Source organism: Cannabis sativa, chromosome 8 (assembly GCF_029168945.1).
Source record: "Cannabis sativa cultivar Pink pepper isolate KNU-18-1 chromosome 8, ASM2916894v1, whole genome shotgun sequence".
NCBI classification, from domain to species: Eukaryota; Viridiplantae; Streptophyta; class Magnoliopsida; order Rosales; family Cannabaceae; genus Cannabis; species Cannabis sativa.
The window spans coordinates 19,427,656-19,441,898 of NC_083608.1; the positions used below are offsets into that span (position 1 = coordinate 19,427,656).

Sequence of the window (14,243 nt, forward strand, 5' to 3'; positions counted from 1 at the left end):
ATCATTCATTGTGAGTTTATACACAATTAATTCATGAGCGGAAATGAACTAAGGATGATTTAAGAAAATTGAAGAGTAAACTATTGTTACCTGTATTTTTAGATAAGTGACACGTGTATATTCAAACTAGCTCATTCACTAAGCCCAGGTAGATTAGCCACTTGACCCAAGAGTAAAGCCGGACTCTTTAAATCGTGTAGGGAAATTTCAATGTGTAACTGAAAATAAAAAAAAAAAAAAAAAATTGAAATAACACGCAAAAACTGTATAGAAAAGAGATGGAAATCGGTTGAGTGTGAAGGAAGAACAGTGACATCAACATTAAAAGAATTAGAGCATCTCCAATGGTAGCATTTTTTAAAGGGTCAAGATGCAAAATGGCCCTAAATCTAACAATTAAGTTAATAAATGTCTCTTTTTATAAAAAATTAACAAAATGTCCATTTAGGTAAAAATTTGATGATGAAATTACAATTATAACCTTAGATAATAAACCCTAACTTTCTATCCTATTCTCATTTTCTTATGTCCAGACCACTCATCTCTTTCTTCTCCCTCAGCACCAAGTCTAGACCATCTCGCCTCTACTTGTTCGACTGCCACCCCTTGAGTATTACCACCGTAGATTGTCACCGCCCCTTGCCAGTTTTCATCGCAGATCTTCTACCTTTGTATTTGCTACATTTTCTTCAGTTTGATATAACATTTTTATTTTTACATTCCCATTATATGTTATTTTTTAAAGATCGGGAAAAGAGTTCAATGCTATACTATATTTTCTATTTGGTGTGACTGGATTGTGAAGGAGTTGTTTTCGTTATATTTTCTATATTTTCTCTGTGTTAATAATAGCCTTGTTGACATTATTAAGCTTTGTTTCTGTCAGAATTTTTGAACTATTCTGACTTGTTTTATGTGGGGTTATATATGAAGAACGAAAAACAGTATATTACAGTATATTCATATTCCAGTATATTATTTTTATGTGCGGTGGTATATGAAGAACAAAAGAGAAAGTATATTACAGTATATTCATATTTGAGTATATTACTTTAATAATGTGATATATTATTTTTGTGGGGTAGTATATGTGAAGAACGAAAAATAAAGTATATTATAGTATATTCATATTCGAGTATATTACTTTAATAATGTGGTATATTATTTTTTTGTGGGGTGGTATATTAAGAATGAAAGATAAAATATATTATAATATATTCATATTCAAGTATATTAGTATATGAAGAACTAAAGAGGGAAAAAAATGTGAAATATTAATTTAAGTTTGAGGTATAGATATGTTTTATTGGGGTGTATTCTTTTTATTTTTTATGGTATATGAAAAAGTAAAGGAAAGTAAAAAAAACTTGTAGAATATTAAACTAATTTTTTGGTATTTTTATTTCCCACTATAATACTATATTAATTTTTGAATGTGATATATCTACTTTGAATTATGGTATATAAGAGTGGTATATATTTTTATATAAATAAAAAATAAAAATAAAAATTAGTATATGTATTTTATGAATATTAAGGGAAATAGTAAAATATAAACTTATTAACTAGTATATTAATTTAAATAATTGGTATATTTATTTTACGTGATTTAATATATCATGAAGAAAACTAAAAAATTAAGTGCATCATTAATATTAGTTTTATGGTATATTAATATTGTTGTAAGATATATCATTTTTATGTGATATAGTATATATTAGGACTGTTCATCCGGTCAAATCCGTACTTTTTTGGTCAAACAACATCCAATCCGCACTAAGTGCGGATTTTATTTTTTGGATCCATTCCAATCCGCACAATAGCTCAAATTCAATCCAATCCAATCCGCAAAAGTGCAGATTTGATCGGTTACTTTGGATTGGTTACTTTTTAATATTAAATTATTTAATATTTATGAAAAAAATATTTTTTTTTTCACATAATTAGCAACAAAATAAAACAAATTATAGTTATTTTATGTCTCCAACAACACATTAAATAAACAAAATAACAAATAACAGATTTAAAGGAAGAAAAAAAAATTGTATGTATAAAAAAATATTTAATTTTATTTTAAATTATATGTAGAAAAAAATATATAAGAATAGAATATACATTTTATCTATTAAGTTTTGCAATATAATTGTATTATATGTATTAGACTTTTAAATTACTATTTTCTTTATATTAAAATATTATTTGTATATATAATTTTTTAATCTTGTTATAAATATGTGTGGATTGGATTGGATCGGTTACTTTTACATGTCAATCAATATCCAATCCGCACAAGTGCGGATTTTGAATTTTCCAATCCAATCAAATTCGCACAAGTGCGGATATCCGCACTTTGCGGATTGAATTGGATTGGATCGTGCGGATTGGATTGGATCGGCTATTTTATGAACACCCCTAGTATATATTGGGTGAAATAAAAAAACATAAAATATTAGTTTAAGTTTGAGGCATAAATATATTTGATTGGGGTATGTTGTTTCCATGTTTAAGATTATACACACATATATATATATATATATATATATTTCACAATGGTATATTATATTAGGATTAGGGTATATTTTTATACAATCTAAATTTTATTATTTTATTTTCTAAATGTTACATTGTAGTACACAAAATGTATATACCATCATGCAAAATGTATATACAACATACTAAAAATTAATATTTCATCAATTTTTTTTATCTTAGTACAAACAATTGATATATTATAACTTTTTTCTTTATCATGAAATATATGATTTCATATTCATATATACCAATAACTAGTTTTATACGTTGATGTATATCAACACTTGTTAATGAAAAGAGAACAACCAACAAAAATATTCATTCAATAGTATATATCCATCCATGTTTGACTAAAAAATGTAGAAATATTTGCACCAATAACTATTATTATTAAATTATTTAAGAATTTACCCTTACCTATTTTAATACTCACAATTTAGGCATTTCTTTTTTATAGGTATACCAATGTATATTTATTGCTTCTCTCTCTTAAACTCTGCCTACATGCTAGCTTTTTTTTGTTTTCTTTTTCTAGACAGTAGCTTTTTTTTTTTTTAATAAAAATCTTATTTTTTCAAAATAACAGTAAACTAGGTTGATCAAATATTTTTTTTTTTTACATTCTATTTTTTTTTTATTATTTTACATTCTTTTTTGTTTTTTAATCTAATTAGTAGTTTTAGAAAAAAATAATTATATGTATCAACGTGAATTGTATTTATGAAATTTTCTTAGACCATTTTATTGTTTTCAATACCGCTACACGCCTACTAAAATTAAAAATTAACCATATGTTTTTCTTTTACATTTTATTGACTCTCCTAGTTGATATATAATCAGATTTTTTTTTTAAAAAAAAAAAAATTATGTGAATAAACGACACAAATTGTTATTATTCTCACTTTCTTTATTTTTTTTTATTTCAAAAGTTTTTTCAGCCACGCAATTTATTATTTGGACACAAAAATTACACTATTATAATCCATTTTTTAAAGTGATCATTTTAACATGTTAGAAGCATATATTTTTCTGCTACAAAAAAAAATGACTAAAATTAAAAGTTAGACTAAGGTTTCTTAAACAACAAAATAACACACTATAATTTAAAATCTAAACAAGAAATTATAAGTCTCCTCCAATATTTATCTTTTTACTTTTTTTTTCCTTTTTGTTTACTTCTTCTTTTTCTGACATTATTATCTTCTTCATTTATTTATTAATTTGTTTTTTTGAAAAAATCTTCTTCATTTATTATTATTTTTTTTATTATTCTTTTTCTCTAAATTTATTACTTCTCTTAGTTTTTTTTATTTTTCCTCTAACATTTAGATATCTCTCTTACATTTTAGTATGTGTTAAAAGAAACTTTTTTTGTTCCTTTTTTATATTTTGTAACAAAAAGTAATAAAATTTAAAATTTAATAAACTTTAACATATCAAGTAACATCATAACTTAACTTAAAGTCTTTTATTATTTTGTATTTAAAAGTTAAAATATAGTATACTAATAATAAATTTATTTAATAAAAAGAATTTAATATGTTAATAAAAAAACTTATAAAGTTACCAAATAGTATCTAAAACATAATAGAATTAGTTACAATATGAAAATTATTATATATATTGATTTTAAAGTTGTCTGATCAAAATAAGCAACCAAATGTGTATGAGAAAAAAATTATCTTGAATTAATTTTTTTCTAATAAAAAGTAACTAATTGATATATTATTTACATCAAAAGCAACCAAAAGGTTGCTTTTTTTAAAATTTGCAAAACACTAAAATTTCTGGAAGCGAGATTTTTTTATTTTTTTCAATTTTCGGTAATTATTTTATATTTCGGTATTTATGCTGACGTGGCAATCGGTATTTGTGCAAATAATTTTCTTAAAGGTATTTTTATAAATAAAATCAATTTTAGGTATAATATTGAAAAGACCCCAAAAATGTAACATAGTATGTAATTAATATACCATATTCTAACTATAATTGGAAATTAAACTGATGTACCACAACAAAAAATACAGTATAATAAATTAAATTATGCGGGACGTCAACTCCATGTTTTGATCTTACAATTTTATTTCTTTTGAATGAATAAAACATAATAATATATACCTTATATATAGTCAAGGGTATTTTAGGTATCAAAAAATAAAAAAGGACATTTACTTTATTAATCCAAAAAAAGAGACATTAACTTTCACTAGAGAAAAAAATAAGGCCATTTGTTAACATTTCTCTTTTTTAAAGGTGCTAAAAATCTTTATATCATCCAAAAATATAATATTTTATTTTATCTCTCTTCTACATTATTTTTAACACTCTTAATTCTAAAAACGCTCCAATAGTATAACACTCTTCAAGAATGCTATACATAATTATGATCTACATATTATTATTTAATATATTATTATTTTTAATTATAATTCAATCCACACTATTTTGCTCATAGTGCATCCGATCCGCACTAAGTGCGGATTTCATTTTTTGGATCCAATCCAATCCGCAAAAGTGCAGATTGGATCGGTTATTTTGGATTTGTGACTTTTTAATATTAAATTATTTAATATTTATGGAAAAAAAAATCACATAACTAGTAACAAAATAAAATAAATTATATTTATTTTATGTCTCCAACAACATATTAAAATAAATAAAATAACAAATAAATTCAAAGGAAGAAAAAAAAATGTGTACAAAAAATATTTAATTATATTATAAATTGTATGTAGAAATATATATATATATATGAGAATAGAATATATATTTAATCTATTAAGTTTTACAATATAATTGTATTATATGTATTAAACTTTTAAATTACTATTTTCTTTATATTAAAATATTATTTTATATATAATTTTTTAATTTTTTTTATAAATAAGTGTGGATTGGATTAAATCGGTTACTTTTACATGTTAATTAACATTCAATCCGCACAAGTACGGATTTTGAATTTTCCAATCCAATCCAATCCGTACAAGTGCAGATATCCGCACTTTGCGGATTGGATTGGATTAGATCGACTATTTTATAAACACCCTTAAATATTATCACACTATTTATTTACCTTTAATTTTTTATTTTTTAAAAAAAGAGATAACATCAATGTCTCGTAGTAGCATCAACTTAATTTTCTATGATAGCACCTATTCAACTCTAATAGTATAGCATCCTAATGTTTTGCCAAATAAGTAAACATCTTCTAAAATTTAACCATTGGAGATGTTCTTACGTGTGTAAGTGATATTTTTAATATAAAACAAAAAAAAGTGGTACAAAAGTTATCCGACCCTTGTAGAGGTAAAAGGGTAATAAAAATTGTTTTTTTTTTCATGTAAAATTTTCTAATTAAAATACAAACTGAGCAAGCCCTCTTTATGTTTTTTATTGTACTTGGTTGTATTGTATCATCACTGGACCCGCTAAGAACTTGAAAAAGACTATCTTAGCTATATACAAGCTGTATACATCTCCAAAGTCAGTTTCCATTTCCAACCAGCCTGATGAATTGAGTGAACCCTTTCTTCCATCAAACAGCCTTGTTTCCTTTCATCAATGCTGAAATGAATTAGAAACTTCAGAATCCAAATGGACTTGAAACTATACCTCTCTCAGTAGTCAGCATAGCATCCCTTCAGTTCCCTAAGAACATATTCTGCTTTGAAGCCTGACAAGTCCTTTAATCTACCACTAATTTAAATGGTGGTATTACTTTGGGGGTCTTTCTAATGCAATCCAACCGAACCTGCCTTTCCGAAAATCTGACAAGATACGAAATGCTGCTTGGTTATCGTCGCCATTAAACAAGTGATTCGCAAGCTTGTGAACAAATCTGCGTGTTAGAAAACAATAAGAACAAAATAGAAAAAAGAACACAATCTTAACTCATTTCTTCACTTTTTCTTATTTCCCAAATCCAATCTTAAAATTTTCTTACTTTGATGCAAAAGGTGCCAGTTCACAACAAAAATTTATAGCAGTTACCACATTGTATTTTCCAGGTGCAAAGAAATTACTTTAGTGGCACTTACCTTCTACCACAGTGGCCATCCGCATCGATCTTGTATCGGTTCTGAAGAACTTCTATACCTGATCGGGGTAAAATATTTGAGTGAGACATATGCTGAAGTGAAATAGATGATATACGAAAATCACATGGCAAAGTACTTGAAAAATCACTCAGTTCCATAAAATCAAACTAACAAACTAAACTGTTAATAAGAAACCATAGCAGACTCTGAAATGATTTAATCTTATGTCATTGCCAATGCCAATGCCAATGCCATCATAGTGCTATGAAGAAATATTAAAGCACGGGTGTCATATATATACCTACGGATGGAAGCTTTGTCAGCATCTGTACAAGAATTGCAGCAACATCAGGAAAATTATAGGATCTTTCTCCAATGTCATCACATATGGCAAGCTTTATTGCAGAAGACTGATCACTAATCCTCATTGGAATTATACCAGGAGAGTCTAACAATTCAAGATCATTCCCAAAACGAACCCACCTTTGATAGGAACAACAAAAATATGTGAGAAGAGCCTCTAATATATCACTAACCCTTATTTGTATATGCTACAATACAAAAGAAAAATGGCTTACTTCAATACTCTTGTAACACCAGGTCTTGGAGCTGCCGGACACATCCGTCGCTTCAACAATCGGTTGATCAAAGAAGACTTCCCCACATTTGGATACCCAACTATTCCAGCTCGAACCTATGTGTAATAAAAAATTCTTGCCAGGCATCAATTTTTAATAATTTAAAAAGCTGACATATATCAACAAAGTACAAACCTATTGTAAGGAAAAACACACAGACCCCCCAATAATGTTTTAGAAAAATGTTGAAAATTGAAAGAGTAGCAGCAATAAAAAAATGAAAAAGACAATTACTGAAGCATAACAAACACAAACAAATTACATTTTACTTATACGTGTGTATAAAAATGTACAACTTTTTCAGCTAAATTAAGAACAAAGAAAATCAATAATTACTGTAATGTTCAACTTTAGCATAATATCTCAATATTTAGGAACTTACTGGACGAGGAAGCAGTCCTTTGGCTCTACGTTTGACATTTACACCTGCAGCTAATGCCTTGGCCAACCGGCCTAGCTTCATGGCTCCCTGCACTTAAATTTTGCTGTTATGTTCTTGTTCAAATTATCGAAAACATACAAAAGAATATCCTTAGGTATCACTCTTCTTATTATAAGAAAACTTAAGGAAAAGATACCATTCCATGTTGGCCATTCGCAAAGACAACTTTAGTTCCCTGCCTTGCATAATAATCTGCCCAAGCATTCCGGTCTGCTGTAGATATCATATCTTCTCTATTCAACACCAGAATTCTTTTTTTATTACCAAGCCATGCATCCATCTGTTGAGGAGACTTTTAAGAAACGTTAAGAAAGCAAGAATATTTACTGGCATATCAATTTCCAAAGGTTGTGTTGGTCACACTGTGTACCAATCGAACCAACACTTCCTTATTCTTCATTTGGTTTCCCATTAGAAAATAATGTTGCATTTACAGAGCCTATAATATAATCTACTAACAATTTTATCAAATAGGATGGTACTTGTTTCAACTGATCATCTAACTTAAGCAACTCTGGAGTAAGGAGCTCCCACCTGTGGATGACTTGTGGACATGGGAATTCTGCCATCTCTCACCTCAATCACAACATCCATCAACTTGAGTTGTTCTTTAAGTTCTTTTTCCGTTTTTGCAATATGACCAGGATACCACTGCCCAAAATTCATCCCCCAACAAAGCATTTTGAGGTATAAAATATCAGTTCCCAGTTGCAATAATAAAAAACACACTCCTTATAAGTCCATATTCATAACTGTCTTGACTCTTAACCATAGCTAACTCGTACCTGAACAGGTCGAAGAGTCTTAGTCCAGTGATAAAGATCTGTCTCAAGATCAACCCAGTCATCTTCAACTCGGGAGCCATGTGAATTGGAACTTTCATGTATATAAAAACTAGGACTTTTCCCACCAACAATCTGCAATTTTTTTTTCATATAAGAACATTACAGAGAATACATAGCTTTCAATTACAACAGAAATTTTACTAGAATTCACGTCAAATGAAGCATAAAAGGTTTTGGAATACAGCCCAGGAATGGGGCTAGAAAATAAAAACCCACCATTTTTTCTTCATGTAAATGAAAAAAAAAAAATTGTCTTTTGAGGATAAAAAACTGTGCCCATATTGGTATAGAAACCCCATTAAGAAAAAGCTTGCCCAGCAAACCAGAGATAAATAATTAAATAAATAAAAAGAAGTTTGCCTGGATAGTAGGAGGTGTAGACGAAAGTGAAGCTGTTGCTGAGCGAGCTATAAGTGTAGAGAATGAGTGCTTTGGTTTGGTTCGGGTCTGAGAAAAATTGCCAGGGACTTTGGGAAAGTTAGGTAGCCAGTTGCCGGAGAGTTGAACAGCCATTTATGCTCAACCTTTGCTCTCCTCGACTCAAGCTCTCTCCGTGGATAATTTATTTTAAATTAATTTGGAAAAATCCTTAAAAATAAATATTTATAGTAGAATTTACGGTTCTTAAAACTCTTTTAAATATTTTGGTCCATTTTTATAGGTTTTTTTTTAGGAACTTTTTTATTTTTGCACTTTAGAATAGTTTTTTTTTTATATATATATTTTTACAAAATTTTACATAAAAACCCCTATTGCAACTAGCGCTACAACTTAAATCGCAACAAAAAATCGTAGGGTTGTACAAAAAAAATTTGTCAACCGCCTAAACCGAATAACCCGCCCAAACCGAACCGAAAAAACCGATAAAAATTACAAACCGAAATAACCCGAAAAAATTACAAACCGCCCAATCTGTTAATTGGACGGGTTGAAAATAGGTCCAACCCGCCCAATTAAACCGACCAACCCGACCAACCCGATTTTGCACTTTTTTTTTTTTTAAGTTTTTAGTTTTTATTATATATAATATAAATGATTAAATATATAATAATATAAAGTTATATACTTAATTATTAGTTTTAAAGTCATATATATGGTATTGTTCTTTGGTGGAATGTGATATTTTTAATTTATTTTTAAAGTTTTTGTTAATTTTGACTTTAAAACTAAAAAAAAAAAAAAAAAAAAAAAAAAAAAAATTGGCCGGTTTGGGCGGGTTAACCTGACCAAACCGCCCAAACCGTTGGTCGGTTTATAGAATTTTTTTTTTTAAAATTGGGCGGGTTGCACTTAAATTTTAGCAACCCGAACTTTAGATTGGGTTAGAAAATATATAGCATAAACCGCCCAAACCAACCGATGTACAGCCCTAAAAAATCGTATAGAAATCCTTATTACAATTAGCGCTGCAATCACTTTAGAAACCCCTATTTCATTTTTATATATATTTGGGCCTTTATAATTTTAGATATTTCATAAAATATTAGTAGCCAAATTAGTTGAATTTTACATTTTTTTAATATTTAACCCAAGTTTGGTGTTGCTCATTACTCTTCCATCTAAAAATTTCATTTAAGTATCATAATTCACGTGTACACAAATATACATGTGGTAAATTTTTAATAGTCTGTGTAATATTAAAAAGATTATAAAAATAAATAAACTATAAAAAATTATTTTCCTTTCTTTTACTTTTTTTTTCTCTTTTTTTTTTCTTTTCTTCTTCTTCTTCTTCTTCTTCTTCTTCTTCTTAAATGAACAAAAAACCCTAGCACATCTCTTCCATTCTAGTCGCCTCCCCAAACTTCATCTTCTCCACTCATTTTTCTCTCTCGCTCTATTCCTCTCGAGCTCAGTAGCTCCCTCGTCGTTCATAGTGTGAGTCTGGTGAGCATCTCCCATCCATCAATGGTCGAAACAGAGGCCACCACGAGCCTCTGGCTTTTGATTTCGAGACATCAAGCCCCTACTCCTCCCTATTTTGCTCGATCATCCCCTTCTCTCTGTTGTACGTACCACCGTGGGGTAGAACGGGGACCACCGGCGGTCTAGTAGTCATTCTCATTGTGGGAATCGAGACCTTGAGGTCTTTAGATATAACAGTCCAAGAAAGCCAACACACCCTCTGCATCACTTGGTAGGTTTTCTTGTTTTTTAGAGTTGCAACTTGAAATTCCGTATTTTAATATTTCCAATTTATTATTTAATTAATTGATTAATTAAATGCGGAATAATAAAACGGGTACTGAAATAATTTTTTGTAGCTACAGAATACAACTCTGTAACTCCAAAAGTGTAAAGACCGCATACGATTAATTTTTTGAATTATTAAATAATTAGGGTTTATTCATGAGATTTAAATGTTATTTATAATATGCAGATTGTGGAAATTTATTTAAGTTAATATATGCTTATTATGCTATTTATGTAAATTTCGTAAATTCTGAGGTTGTGTTCGGAAGCTGTGGAAAACGACGTTGGGCCTTTAGAGAGTCGCATTTTATGTGTTTTAGAATATTGTTATCGGGGTATTATTGCAAGGTATTGGAGGTGTTAGAATTCTCGGGGTTTGGAATGACTAAACTACCCTTGAATTGTTTAAAACCTTGGTTTAAATTAAAGGGCAAATAGGTCTTTTTCTTTAATTGTTTATTTGGCTTTTAGTGAACTCTAGAATCTGAATTCTTTGTTTTTGGATAAGTATTAATCAATTTTTTTTTAAAAAAAAAAAAAAAGAAGAAAGGAAAAAAGGGGGTTTTAGTTGAGAAAATCCTAGAAGCTTCAATATCTCTCTCTCTCTCTCTCTCTCTCTCTCTCTCTCTCTCTCTCTCTCTCTCTCTCTCTCTCTCTCTCTCTCTCTCGTGCCACCCAAAACCAGCAAAATGAAGGAATTTCTTGCTGTAATTATAGAGTTTTCAGCCAGCCTTTGGAGATCTAATTCAAGGTATTAGTTCTTAGCCTTTCTCTCTTTGGTTTCTTGAAGTTAAGATTAGGTTTTGGTTTTGAATTTGTGTTCTTTGTGGTTGTTTTCTTTAGAAGTGTTCATCTTTGTATTCAGAGGTTAGATGAAGGACATATTTTGTAAATTAAGCTTGGTTGGGTTGTTGTTGTCTTGTTTGAACAAAATTAGAGTTTGAAAGCTCTAACTTTGAGCTTTAATGGTGTTTTTAATTCTTGAGCTGTTTATTGTGTTTGAATGCTTGGAATGGGTTTGTTGGGACATGAGCAGGTATTCTGGAAGAGATTGTGCAGTTTGGGTTTGATTTGGTTTAAAGGGATCGGTTTTAGGGTTCCCAGCACATAACCGGTCGACCGGTTTTGGGGGACCATTAGAACTGGTCGACCGGTTGGTACCCAAGAACTGGGCTTCCGGTTGGGAACCGGTCTGCCGGTTGGGGCTTTTTCCAGAACCCTAGTTTTTTCCGTTTTTGTGTTGTTTAGGGTATTAGCATCCTATTTATCGATAGGGTTATCCTTAATTTTAATTTTAAGTCCCCGATAAGTGTTTTAGTGTGTCTCTCATTAAGTTTTGAACGTTATGGTTTAGGTCCCTGTAAAGCGTCGAGCGGCACTTCCACTCAGGCTGACCGGCACACCTGAGCACGGAACGAGGTAAGATAGCCTAATAACGTATATATGAATGTATGCTTGTTTTAACTATTTACACTACTAACACTAATTGTTTAAGTGATTTTAGGGGTGTTAGTATAGTGTAGGATATCAGTGTGGTTACGGTGTTACCAACACGAGTACCAGGGGGTACGTCGTGCATGTGGTACAATACTTAGTGATTTCCGGGGGTACAATAATGGCTCTACCAACACGAGTACAGAGTTGGTACTTTAGTGCATTTGGTACAGTGGTCGTACTTCCCTTAAGAACGTTCTTAACCATTTGGTGAGCTCGGTTGTTGAGCCCAGGGCTGCTTAAGTATAAAGCCGGTCTAGCATTGCTTTTATATATGTTATGCATATCTTACTGAGTCTGTTGACTCATCAGTTTGCTACCTTGTGTAGGTAAAGGAAAAGCTAAGCTGGAGGAACAGTGAAATGGAGCTCGGCAGTGATTATACATATCGCGGTAGTGCAACCTGGGGGGTTTCAAACTTTCGATATTTTGAGTTATATTTTAGTTGCCTGTTGTTTGTAAAAAAAAAATATTACTAGTAGACTTTGTATTAGTAAAATACTTTTATGGATGTTTTGAAATTTGGGATCCCGACCCATATAATTATAAAGTTATAATATTATAAATTTATCTTTTTAGTAAATTTCAAATATGGGCGTTACAGTTTGGTATCAGAGCCACCAGGTTGTTCACTGAAGACCATCAAGATATGTACAATCAAGGCCAGTGTCGAGCTCAACTCACGGTTCCGTAAGCTTTACTTTTTGCACATTATTTTAAGATATATTGCATATATGATTAAATGGATGTTTTGAAACCCTAAATGCGGTCTTGAAAATATTTTGACCACTGTCTAACCTACATGCCTTGTGGGTTCGCAGGCTAAGTCCTAAGTAATGGACGCCCAGCGAAACGTCAGAAGGCAGGGTGAAATGGTTGAGATCGGAGGTGGTCGAGGTGGTAGAAACCCCCGTGGACGCGCTAGAGGCCGCGGTCGTGCCCCGAGAGGTGGCCAAGAGGATCCACCTCAGGCTCCGGTTGATTAGGAGCAAAAATTTGCTGAGATGCAAGCCAGAATTGAGCAACAAGAAGATGAGATTTGAAGACTCAGGCAACGGAATGCTCCTGTTGAGCTTCCCCCGCAACCGCCTGCTGCGGTTCCTGTAGCTCCTCTAGCACAGCAGCATGTTGCTGGTAACCGTATGGAGCCTTTATATGAGAGGTTTAGGAAGCAAGCACCTCCAGTGTTTCTGGGAGGTCCTGATGTACTTAAGGCAGAACAGTGGCTGACTGTTATTGAAAGAATATTGAATTTCATGGGAGTGGTCGGAAATGACAGAGTGGCATGTGCCACGTTCCAATTTCAGGAAGATGCCTTGGTGTGGTGGGAGATGGTATCCCTCACCAAGGATGTTACTAGAATGACCTGGGAGGAATTTCGGGACGTGTTTAATGCCAAGTATTACAATAAGGCGGTCTGCAGTGCAAAGCGGAAAGAGTTTGTGGAATTGGTACAAGGCGAGAATATGTCAGTGACTGAATACACAACCAAGTTTGATCGCTTGGCTAAGTTAGCTTTCGGGATTGTACCAACAGACTTCAGTAAAAAGGAGAAGTACTTGGCAGGGTTGAATGCCAAGATTAAGCACAATCTGGTGATCACAACAAATGATACCACAACTTATGCTGAAATGGTTGACAAGGCTCTTCGAGCTGAAGGGGCAGTCAAGTTCTTGCAAGAAACTCGAGAGACTACTGGTGCTGGTGGGACCACTACTCTCCCTATTTCTGGCCCTAGAAGAGAGAGTGGTGATTCCACTTTTGAGTAAAAGAAGAGAACTTTCCCATCTTCGAGAAGTTCAGGGCAAAATAAGAGGTTTCGAGGAAACCCGAATAAAGGGGGACGCCAAACTTACTCCTATCCCGAGTGCCCGCGCTGTAAGAAACATCATCCCGGGACTTGTAATCGGAGAGCTTGCTTTCAGTGTGGATCAGTGGGGCACCTCAAGAAAGATTGTCCCCAGTTGAAGAAAGAGGAACCTAAGCCTGAAGTTAAGCCTGCTCCAGCACGTGTATTTGCTATCACTCAGGCTGATGCTGCCGCCAGCCCTTCAGTGGTTAC

The 14,243-nt window shown here is 31.6% G+C and overlaps 1 protein-coding gene across 1 annotated transcript; it reads right to left on the reverse strand.

Annotated features, from left to right (window-relative positions):
* Positions 1 to 5,728: 5,728 nt before the first annotated feature.
* LOC115701249 (DAR GTPase 3, chloroplastic) lies at positions 5,729 to 9,086 on the reverse strand. Its single transcript, XM_030628997.2, has 9 exons — positions 8,855 to 9,086; positions 8,435 to 8,566; positions 8,184 to 8,300; positions 7,786 to 7,929; positions 7,590 to 7,676; positions 7,148 to 7,263; positions 6,871 to 7,052; positions 6,570 to 6,627; positions 5,729 to 6,370 (listed from the first exon to the last, which is right to left on the reverse strand). Exons 1-9 carry the CDS (start codon positions 9,005 to 9,007, stop codon positions 6,247 to 6,249), a joined length of 1,113 nt encoding a protein of 370 aa, XP_030484857.2. The 5' UTR covers positions 9,008 to 9,086; the 3' UTR covers positions 5,729 to 6,246.
* Positions 9,087 to 14,243: the final 5,157 nt, after the last annotated feature.

Coding starts and splice junctions, on each gene's coding strand:
- LOC115701249 (XM_030628997.2), bottom strand. CDS start 9,007: ATGGCTGTTCAACTCTCCGGCAACTGGCTACCTAACTTTCCCAAAGTC. Junction 8,301..8,434: donor AGACTCTTCGACCTGTTCAG/GTACGAGTTAGC, acceptor AATTTTGGGCAG/TGGTATCCTGGTCATATTGC. Junction 6,371..6,569: donor GATGGCCACTGTGGTAGAAG/GTAAGTGCCACT, acceptor TCTAACACGCAG/ATTTGTTCACAAGCTTGCGA.